Genomic DNA, 11,505 nt, shown 5'->3' on the forward strand with positions numbered 1-11,505 from the left:
AAAAGAATGCAATGGAGATCATCTCCATACAGTTCAACCAGAACCTACCTCAGGGAGAGAACTGACCAACAGAAGACAGACCAGACAGAAGTCAGAAGTGAAGTCTTTATTTTATGTGGCGTAGTTACAGTAACGTTTAGACTGTCAATGTTTGTAGTTACGAAGTGTTATAGTTACAGTAAAATTGTGTTACAACCAACTGTACTTCTGCCTGGTGAATAACCAATAAATCGCTTCATCTAATCTGGAACCCATTAATTACTTGTCACATTACCGGGAAACGTGACAATATAATACCACCTTTATTTCCATTATGTTTAAAAATATTTCTTCATAGAACTGTTCCTTCAAACATACTACATTTGTTATCAAGTTTAACTAATTAACAAACTTCACTGGGCAGTTGTTTTGAGAAGCTCAAAGCCACTGAGCTGATCAAGATTTACTTATTTCTGCTTTAGACACTTTCACTTGGTATGAGTATACACTATCAAATGATGGGATGATGAGTGAATAATCAACAGGAAATTACAAGAAAGGAAGTGGTCATGGCATAATTTAATGTACTAACGTGGCATGGGGGCTGAAGGAAACCACAAGAACCTCAGTCAGGATACCTAGCTTTTGGACTGAGATTCGAACCTACAACTGTTAAATGTGAAGTGGGAGTGCTGGCTTCTCAACTACAATGTTTGGTGGTTGTTCAAGAAATTTCCCATTTTTAGGAACACAAATGTCCATAATTGTTCCTCCAAGGGCCCATGCTCAAGTTAATCACATCTAATTATTCCCAAAATTTTTATTTGGAGGCCAACCTAACTAGTCTCATTATTATTACACACCTCAACAACATCTTCATCTTCTTCCTCATCCTCCTCTTCATCTAACTCCTGAACATCTGCACCTTTCCTTCCCTTCTGTGCCTGTGCTTGTTGCTCATCTGCTTCTTTTGGTACAGAATCTTCTTCATCCTCTTCAAAGTCTTCAAACTCAGCAAACTCATTATCCTCCAAATCCTCTCTGTAGTGAGATGAGGCCCAGATTTGTGTACCAACAAGTACAATATGCAGCACAACAAGAGCCAGCCTTATTGTCATCTGTCCTTCATAAGAGAAAGCTTATTTTTAAATGTAAGTCACAAATTAATTCCAAAATAACAATCAGTTCTATACTACAGTAAAGGAGGACACAAAAATACAGTCAAATCATGGCAGACCCACACCATTTTATGTTCAGTGGGAGTAACTGACTGCAAAGATGGAGCTTAATCCTTATGACAATGAATCCATTATGATCTCTTTAACATATATTTATAAAAATAACTTTATGAATACAGTATGTACACTGCTTCAGCTTAGTGTGTGTGTTCAATGTAGTACAGAAGCAGATTGTGTGGTGACCATAGTTCTATTTACTTAATTATTTATTTATAATAATTTACATGCCAATGCTATCAGCAGTTCAGACTACGAGCATATAGCTGTGAATGCTAGAATTATTAATGAATAATGAATTCTAAAGGATGTAGAAGGGAGCAGTTATGGCCTAATTTATGGTACTATCCTGGCATTTGCTGAGGATCTGGAGAAAACTGAAGAAACTCAATCAGGATAACTGGTCTCCAGAACAAGACCTGAACATGAACCTCCTGAATAAGAAACAGAGGTGCTACCTCTTTGTTATTTTTGTTACTTCCACGTGGATCGAATGATAAGTGAGAATCAGTGTTCACTCTACTCCTGCTTTATTAAGACACTGATATTTGATACAGAAGTACGCCTTATATATACATACAGGCTTATAACCATAGTAACACGTAACAATATAAAGATACTGTTGTTACACATAACAGTAAACATCACTTAGGTAACAAGACATAACCTAGTTCTTAAATTGTTTACTATGATGTTGCCAACTCTAACATTATATTTCAGTATTTGAGAGTTGCCAACATAACACTCTTCACCACGATGTTCAGTACCAGGGTTTTGATTCAGTGATGGCCATCATGCAGTACTCTAACATATTCTCATAAATCTTGGTGTAAAAGCATGGCCAAGACCAAACTAATATCTCAAAACATGAATTTAAATCCATATGACAAGTTGCTGACAACAGCCAATACATTTATGGACCAACACTGGTAGATACCTCCTCCAACTCAATGGAAAATTTGTTGTGATTTAGGTGATATGCGAAGGGATGTGTCTCAGAAGGAATGTTGCATGGGTCACAACACATGCTACCAATACTTATTGCATTGATGTCTCATTATATCAACACATTCAGGTTCGGAGTTTACTCAGTTAATGTGGCAATTGTGCTCACCGTCAAAGAGTTTTACTGTTTCCCTTGTTTTCTGTTCTGACAGTTTCATTTTTTTTTCTTTTACATGTTATTTAATAATGCTTTCCAGCATCAAGACTAAACACCATAGGATTTTCTCTGTTGTTCAGTTACTAATAATATAACTGGTGCCAAGAAAACTTATTACACACAATCACCACCATCATCAATGGCATGTCAGCCCTGTGGGGGCTGGGCTCTGGCTCTCTTCAGAATTGCTCGCCGTCCTTCTCTATTCGATGCCACACTCCTCCATTTTCTTATGCCCAAAATTCTAACATCCTGCCACACAAATTCTTTCCATCTCAATCTTGGTCTTCCCACTTTCCTAGTTCCTTCTCCTTTCAAAGATACTTAACAGTCTTTCATCCAGTCATGACAATGGCCAGGTTTCAGAGGCATATGACAGCAACGGTCTTACAGGTTGAAGAAAGTCGTCTTCTGGGTTTTGGCGCCGTGTATTCTTTGTTTTGGCCGACGTTTCAGAGGAACGTATCACCTCCATCTTCAGAGCAGGTGAATGGCTTGTGAATGCAGAAAGCAGTAGCTGGTTACTTACTTACTTACAGGTTGTTTGTGCATCATAATTTTGGTTTTCCTGGGTATTAACTGAGACTTCAGGTGTTTCCTAAGGCCATGGAGACATCTATTTGCTGAGAGTACACATTTTATTTCATCACTGATGTCACTTTTACAATTAACCTCTGATCCAAGGCAAGTCAAACGATGTACAAACTCAAACTCATATGAACTAATTTCTATATGTGCAGATCAATTAGTGCAGTCTTCCTAAGTTACTTGCTTGTAAGCAGCCTCCACAGTCTAGAGGTAACGTTCCCACCTCATGACTCGTGGTACGCGGGTTCAAATACCCAGCGGAGGTCGAAATTTTAAGGGCGGAAAAATTCAGGGAACAAGTCCTCTGGGAGGGACTTTAAGCTGTGTGTCCCGTGTCGTAAGTTTACGGCACGTAAAAGAACCTCATATCCCCAAAGGGGATCACTGAGCCAAATTCCAGGATGTTTCCCGCACAATAGCCTCTAAGGCCTCTTGATAGATGGGGGAAGCATTATAGACACCGCTAAGCAAGTGGCCGAACTCGCTTGCTCGGCGGGACTGATGGTACGCACCATTTATCGGTAGGTTAAAGAGACTGGTAGAATATCATAGAGGGAAGCACAATAGATCAAACTGGTCGCAGTGCATGGGGAAACCCACCCTCTCTAAATAACTAACTAACTAACTAACTACTTGCTTGTATTTTTTTAGATTTTGATTAATTTGCAGATGCCTCTTTTTGCTGCCCTTTCCAAATTAATAAAATCTCTTTTTATAGCTCTTTCTGTTCTTCCAATTACACCAATGTCATCTGCAAACGCCAAAATTTGAACTGACTTACAAAAGACAGTTCCTCTAACGTTAATGCCTGCATCTCTAATTACCTTCTTTACCGCTATGTTAAACAGAAGGCAGGCTAGGGCAACATTATACAGTGATACTAATTAACCCACAAAACAGCATTACTCATGCTTTCAAAATTGAAGGAGAGAAAATATTAAGCTAAAATATATTACAAACATGAAACTGATACAAACAAATATAGCTGGGTTAGCATTAACTTAAAAGCAGTGAGTGAAATTAGTGGCTATATTTTAGAATGGATCAGTTCTGTGAAACCTGAAGAATGGGCTTTGGGTCCCTCAGTACATAAAATTAACTGTACTCAAAACTAAGATACTAGCAGGAACCAATATGAAGTGCAGACAGAACAGACAAAACATTGCACTTCCCCTTATATAAACTGTAATCTAACAAAACCAAACCAAACCTTAAGTGATATATTTCATGTCGTGACTAATGTTCCTAGTCAAATTCACTACCAGCAGTATTGAACATTCAAAAGAAAGCGTAGTCAATTTGATCTGATACGTCAATCTCATCAGCTAAGATGTAATATATATACAGTACTATGGATATAGTTCAGATATTTGGGAACAACTATAACAAATCATAACCTGATTCAGGGGGAAATTAAGAGGCGAGTGAGTCCGGGTAATGCTTGCTACCATTCAGTCCAGAACCTTTTGTCTTCTTGTATGCTGTCTAGACATAAAAATTAGAATATACAACTATAATTTTGCCAGTGGTACTGTGTGGGCGTGAAACCTGGACTCTGACTTTAAGGGAGGAACACAGACTGAAGATGTTTACAGAACAGGATGCTAAGGAGAATATTTTGGCCAACGAGAGATGAACTGACATGAGGCTGGAGAGAACTGCATAATGAGAAGCTACATAACTTGTACTCTTCTCCAAATATAATCAGAATGATCAAGTCAAGGAGGATGAGATGAGCAGGGCATGTAGCATGAATGGAGAAGAGGAATGCATATAGGATATTGGTGGGAAATCCAGAAGAAACCACTACAAAGACCAAGGCGTTGGTTGATGGGCAATATTAAAATGGATCTTAGAGAGGATGGGATGGATTGGAATTATCTGGCTCAATATATGGACAAGTAGATGGCTCTTGTGAACACAGTATTGAACCTTCGGGTTCCATAAAATTCTGGGATGTTCTCGAGTGGATTGGTGGCTTCTCAAGAAGGGCTCAGCTATATGAGTGACTATGGATACGTAATTGTAATCCCTTGCCTTCAAATACAGCAGTGTCATACTAGCAGCAGTCTCCACGTTAAAAAAAAAAAAAGATTTACTGTATAAAATACTGAAAAGTACATATGGTGCAGTTATGGTAAATGGTAAAAGATGAGATTTCTTACTCTATTTTCCAAATGAAAAGAGTCAACTCACTCACAATCTTTCACACCTATTGAAAACTCCAGATTACAGAAAATAAAACTTCTAACCGCTTCCCACTGCTTTCCTAGCAACAGACTACACACATACCCTGCCAACTCAATATCATTTGCGGGCGACATATCCTCTTGCCGCCATCTATACGCAGCAACGAACCTATGGATACAATATGGCCGCCGCCAGTGCCAACAGCACGATCGGTAAAAACGTATGCTATAATGGATCCGAACTAGACGCGTTCCAACATATGTGCAGGTTCAAATAGTCCACAAGAATGGCAATAAATATATTTCGGGAATACTGAAGCACAGAACAGTCTCACACTGGGGATTTACATACAAGAAACATATTCTGACCTTTACATTTACATTTATTTTCATTTCATGGATCCAATAATCTCCCCGTAGGGCTGGATATAAAACATGTCACATATTACAAATTCATGATGACTACACATCATTCGTCCTTTGTCCAATAAAATATATAATCAGGCCTCTCACTGATAGCTCAAGTTGTCAGGACAACACACATGGGTCGTGGAAAAACCACAGTCAAATTCACACCTTGCCATTCCACACGCACGCACGCACACACACACTCTGGCAAGCTGTATCATTAAAACAGCTATAATTCATAACAAAAACAGAGATCATACATACTACTACACTTACAACAAGCAAGTCTCAACAATATATAATTCACATACAAAGACCATTTATTAACTCTTAACTTTTGAGCCCCTTGCATGCTCGACAAATTCATCAATAGAGTAAAATACGTTACTTTGCAAATAATTTTGTAAAACAAACCTAAATTGCTTTTTATCATTTTTTTAAAACTGTGATATTTGACGGCAGAGTGTTAAATAGCTTGACGCCTGTATAATACACCCCTCTTTGATAGGATGATAAATGTGTTGAAGGTATATGAAGGTGGTCATTCCTTCTGGTACCAATCACATATACAGAGCTACTGATTTGAAACTTATCCAAATTATTAACAACAAATGTCATCAATGAAAGCAAATATACACATGGGATTGGTAATATGTCAAGCTTTTTAAATAGATCTCTACATGTATGAGTTGTGCCCACTCCCATCATTATTTTTATTATGGTCTTTTGTATAACAAAGACCTTATGACTGTCTGATGTATTTCCCCAATATATTATTCCATATTTTACCAATGAATGATAATATGCATAATATACAGCTTTAAGACTATTTATATTTAATATATAGGATAATTTTCGCATTAGAAAACCAACTGTGCTCAACTTGTGAAGCAAAAAATCGATATGTCCCTTACAAGTCAGATGACTGTCCAGTTGCAAACCAAGAAATTTTATCGTTTCTACTTCTTTCAGCTATTTGTTAAAAAACAATGTATATAGAGGGTAGCTCATAGCTGCTGTTGGGGTGAATTTTATCATTTTTGTTTTATCCAGATTTAACACTAATTGATTATTTTGAAACCACGTAAACATGTGATTAAAAACATCCAATTTTATTTTTAAATTTTATGGAACCTGAAGGTTCATTACATGTTCACAAGAGCCCTCCACTGGTCACTATCCTGAGCCAGATTAATCCAATCTATACCATCCCATCCTATACCTCTAAGATTCATTTTAACATTGCCCACCCACCTATATCTTGGTCTTCCCAGTGGTCCCCTTCCTTCCAGCTTTCCCACCAATATCTTATATGCATTCCTCATCTCTCCCTTCATGCTACATGCCCTGCCCATCCAATCCTCCTTAACTTGATCATTCTAATTATACTTGGAGAAGAGTACAAGTTATGAAGCTCCCTGTTATGCTTCTTCAACTTCTTGTCACTGCAGAAACACTAACAGGTGACAATGACAACAAAGAGAAACCTACTTACTTAACAAAAGTAATGTTGCTCCCATGATTGCTTAACAGTTATGCCATTAAGATGTGTGAGAGACTGCAGTCCTGACCTTGGCATTAGACAAAGGTGAGCAGTCAACTTCATGCCCTGGCTGCTTTACCACCAAGGAAAGGGCCTGATACGCTCTGGAGAGGAGGCGAGACATACCTCAGAGCCACTCCAGATGCAGTTGTCGCTGGTCATTTAGCCCACAGTATAGTTAGTTACTGTCTGAGCTGGTACAGCTCTCATGAGGAACCTTTAGAGCTAGAAGTATTAAATTAAACATCTGTATATGATATATTTGTTTCACTGATTAAATAAGTAAGCCACCTGTTAAATGGAGTACGAGGGGGTACCCAAAAGAAACCGAGCTTATTTTTTAAACTTATTTATTCAAATCTTAAGCACAAACCTTCAATCCTCTTGAAAGTACTCTCCACTTACACTAATACACTTGTCTAGTCTTTTATTCCATTTTTCAAAACATTGTCTAAATTCATCTTTTGAGATGCTTGACAGCGCCTCCGTCGTTTTTTCCTTCACCTCAGCAACATCAGCAAAACGTTTTCCTTTCATGTCTCTTTTCATTCGAGGAAACAAAAAAAAGTCGCACGGGGCAAGGTCGGGTGAGTATGGAGGGTGAGGAACAGGGGTCATACCATTTTTGGTCAAGAATTGTCATACAGACAGGGCTGTGTGAGCAGGGGCATTGTCATGATGGAAAAACCAGTCACCCGACTGCCACAAATCTGGCCGCTTCCGCCGCAAACTGTTGCGCAATTTTTTCAAAACTTCCAAGTAGAAAGCCTGGTTAACTGTCTGACCCTGCGGAACAAACTCTGAATGGACGACTCCTCTCACATCGAAAAAACAAATCAGCATTGTTTTCATGTTTGATTTCACCTGACGAGCTTTCTTGGGGCGAGGTGAACTTGAAGTCTTCCACTGGCTTGATTGTTGCTTTGATTCAGGATCGTAAGCATAGCACCAGGTTTTGTCACCAGTGATAATTTTTTAAAAAAAGTTTTGATCATTTCGGGACTCTTCTTTCAAAGCACAGCATGCTTCCACGCGACCTTGTTTTTGTTCAGCAGTCAGCAGTCATGGCACGAATTTCGCAGCCACCCTTTTCATTCCCAAATCTTCTGTCAAAATTCGCTGCACTGAGCTCCAAGTCACTCCCGACAGCTCCACAATTTCTTCAATGGTCCGTTGTCAATCTTCTTTGATGATTTCACGAATTTTTTCAACATTTTCATGTGTTCGGGCCGTGGAAGGACGACCAGAATGAGGTCTGTCATCAATTGACATTTCACCATTTTTGAAACGGGAAAACCACTCAACACTTAAGTTTTCCCCATAGCATCGTCCTTGTACGCCGTTTTTAACATTTCAAGAGTTTCTGTTCCACTTTTCCTGAGCAAAAAGGAGAATTTCACCACTGCACGCTGTTCACGAAAATCAGCCATTGCAAAAACGACGATCACACAAAACAGTTGTCACTATAAACTCTGCCGAAACTAGTCCTTACCTTCTGAAGCAACGGTAGTCGGCTTATTGACTCAGGAATGTTAGCTCTATGCACTCACAGCAGCAAAACGCGATACTACAAAAGCTCTGCCCACAAAAAAATTAGTTCGGTTTCTTTTGGGTACCCCATCGTATATGTATTTAAGATCAGGTTTAATAATTGAGTACAATCAACAGACTACTCATGCCAGTGTGACTGACACTAACATTTAGTTGGAAACCTGGCGTCAGTGAGTACGAGTGTTTCAGGAAAGTACTGTTTCTGATTGTGATTTGCATGTCCAGAGTCTTTATGACTTTCAGACACTCATTAAATTTAGGAAGCAGGATAAAGTTCATAGAATTATAACACAATAAGTATAATAGATGATTAGTAATGGAATGCACTGTTGGGTCAAGGATTCCTGCCCAGATATTGCTATTTGTGTGAGCATATTATCAGAATGTTGGATTCATATCAACTGCTACCCTGCAGACTTCTCTGCCCCACATGTCACATAGTTACAAATTAGCCTCTCTGACTACCACATCACATTCCTCATCCACATCTCACTGTCATATGCATGAACCATTACAAGCAGTTCTGGTGTTGGTTACCTTTGACTGACATACAACTGCATTGGAATCAGTAAAACCAGTTTTATATATGATTGCCTCCTAGCACTGTCACCTTGTACCACACTACATGCGCTCGTTTCACAGCATCATGAAAAATTTCATGGTCACAAAGTGCTCTTGCATTCCTTAAAATTTGTATGTCTGACATAAGCTCTCAGAAGCCACCATTTTAGGTTTCTTTTGCAGGTAGTGGATTTGAACACTAAACTGAGGAAAATGGAGGCAACTTAACGAGATTTTTGACTTGGGATGACTGAAACTGAAATGAAATGAAGGAAAACCTTATACAGAGGAATATTAAATGGGACTCCATTGTACTGCTATGTAAACAGTTCAGCCAAGACAATGAAAGAATGAAACTGAAACTGGGGGACACATGCAAAAACAAAAACAAAACAAAAACAAAACTCCGTGGCCTGTAGTCCGCAAGCGAACTATACCAACCAAGCAACTGCCGTTTGTTGAAGTTAGTGCCAACTTTAGCGGATAGAGGATGTCATATGGTCAGTGCAACAGATCCCCGAGGCCATTAATCTCGGTTTTCTAGACTGAAACAGCTATTTCCTTGAAACAGCTCCTCAATTATCCTCACAAGGCTCAGTGGACCCCGTTTCAGACCCACTACTTCTCAGAAAATCTGGTAGCACCAGGAATCTAACCTGGGGAACTCTGACCACTAGACCACAGAGACGGTCTGGGGGTCAGATGCAGACTTACAAAATGGTGCCTGCAACCTTTTAATGTAAAGTTACATGACATTATTCAATTCTCTTAAAAAAAAAACTTTTGCTGTGGCTTATCCTATTACATTACCACACACAATTCTGCACATTCACCAGAAAAGGTGCAAATATAAACCATACTCTGGCTTCAACCACTTTTCTTTTCTGACTAACTATACTGTAAATCCAGTTAACAGTTCTGGTAATAGGACATTTAAAATGATCAGATGGTATAGGTGTAATGTTACAGTCAAGGACAGCACAGCTCAGTCAGTTAGTGACGGGATATGGCCAGGGTCTGATTCCTGGAAGGGGCAAGATATTCTTCTTTTCTCCACAGCGTCCAGACTTCCACATACAATACTGCACAAGATTGTGGGTATAATTACAATTCTAAAGGCTAGCAAATGTGTTAGTGTAGGCAGCTGTTTGTTTGCTACTGACTTAGTCTTACTTCCTGAAGCAGACTGGCATTCAACTGTATTACAGTTTTGCAGAAGGGAATATTCTGCATTTTGATAAAGTCACTAATTACAATATTAATGCCTTTGGAACCTGGCTGCTGTGCCTCAAGCCAAGGGATAATGGCATGATTACAAGGTTCTGCACACTTTTTTTTCAAAGAAGAAAAACAATGCTTTAGAAAGAACTTTACATCGGGAGTAAGAATACACTGTGTCACAAAACCAACATCCGCTGGACGTAATGCAATTTTTTCCTCCAAGAATCTTATCATTGTGCTTATGGATGTCGTTTCTGGCCAGGGAGTTGGCCACTTGTTTGAAGGCCAGTACACAGGTACACCTACAGCTGAATCATCACGATAGATCACAATTACTTGATAGCCCTTCTCTCTCATCCAATGAAGAGTAACATGTGTAAGTGTGCGTGACACAGGACACATCCTATTACCAAAATGGCTGTCTATTAAAGTCATTAAATATGAATGATTTTCTTTAGTAAAGGAATAAAAATGTTGAAAATCTAATAAAATAATTTCACCTTCATGGTCTGATAAGAATGCATCAATTTCTTGAAGAATCTTTTCAATTTCCATTCCATATTGCCCATGAACAAAAAATACATTCCTGTTTCCAGTTTTGGTTCCTAAGCGAAGATCAAGGTACCTAAAACAGACACATGAGGTTATACAGAAACAATTTCACACAGAGAAATGTCACCAGTGAAACAGAGTGCTTCAATTCCTATTACACTAAATTACACTATTTTGTGATACTTCACCCAAGAGAGTCAAGGGCGGGGGTGAATCTGTGATACTGTGAACAGGACTGATAAGGTATAATCTGTGCCAGAATACAAGAGTTTCTACGTGCATTCTTTGCACATTTGCATTCTGAATACTCCTAACAATTATAAATATTTTTCACCAACATATTAACAATACTAAGTAGGCCTACAGCCTACTGTTTCATGTTAAATTTTTCAGACATAAAACCACAGATCTGTACCATCCATATGCTTTAACTGCTTACTTATAAGCAATATTTAATGCAGAATTTGTATGTCTGTGTAGCTACATGCATAAATCCAGTGGTTTGGTTACTGCTAT

The 11,505-nt window shown here is 38.7% G+C and overlaps 1 protein-coding gene across 6 annotated transcripts in view; it reads right to left on the minus strand.

Moving 5' to 3' along the window:
• The window catches only part of LOC111864262 (coiled-coil domain-containing protein 47), a 28,685-nt gene extending 17,687 nt beyond the window's left edge, over positions 1–10,998 (minus strand). Inside the window, exons 1-2 of one of the 6 annotated variants that reach the window (XM_023851378.1) lie at positions 10,938–10,998; positions 843–1,097 (exon numbers count right to left, since the gene is read on the minus strand). In XM_023851378.1, coding sequence (XP_023707146.1) covers positions 843–1,097; positions 10,938–10,997 — 315 coding nt within the window. In that variant the 5' untranslated portion in view covers position 10,998. Of the gene's footprint in view, positions 1–842; positions 1,103–5,129; positions 5,266–10,937 lie in introns of those variants that run through there. The other 5 variants (XM_023851375.1, XM_023851374.1, XM_023851376.1 and 2 more) reach the window with 5 other exon arrangements.
• Between the last annotated feature and the right edge of the window lie 507 nt (positions 10,999–11,505).

The sequence above is a fragment of the Cryptotermes secundus genome, unplaced genomic scaffold (genome assembly GCF_002891405.2).
Source record: "Cryptotermes secundus unplaced genomic scaffold, Csec_1.0 scaffold33, whole genome shotgun sequence".
Taxonomy (NCBI): domain Eukaryota; kingdom Metazoa; phylum Arthropoda; class Insecta; order Blattodea; family Kalotermitidae; genus Cryptotermes; species Cryptotermes secundus.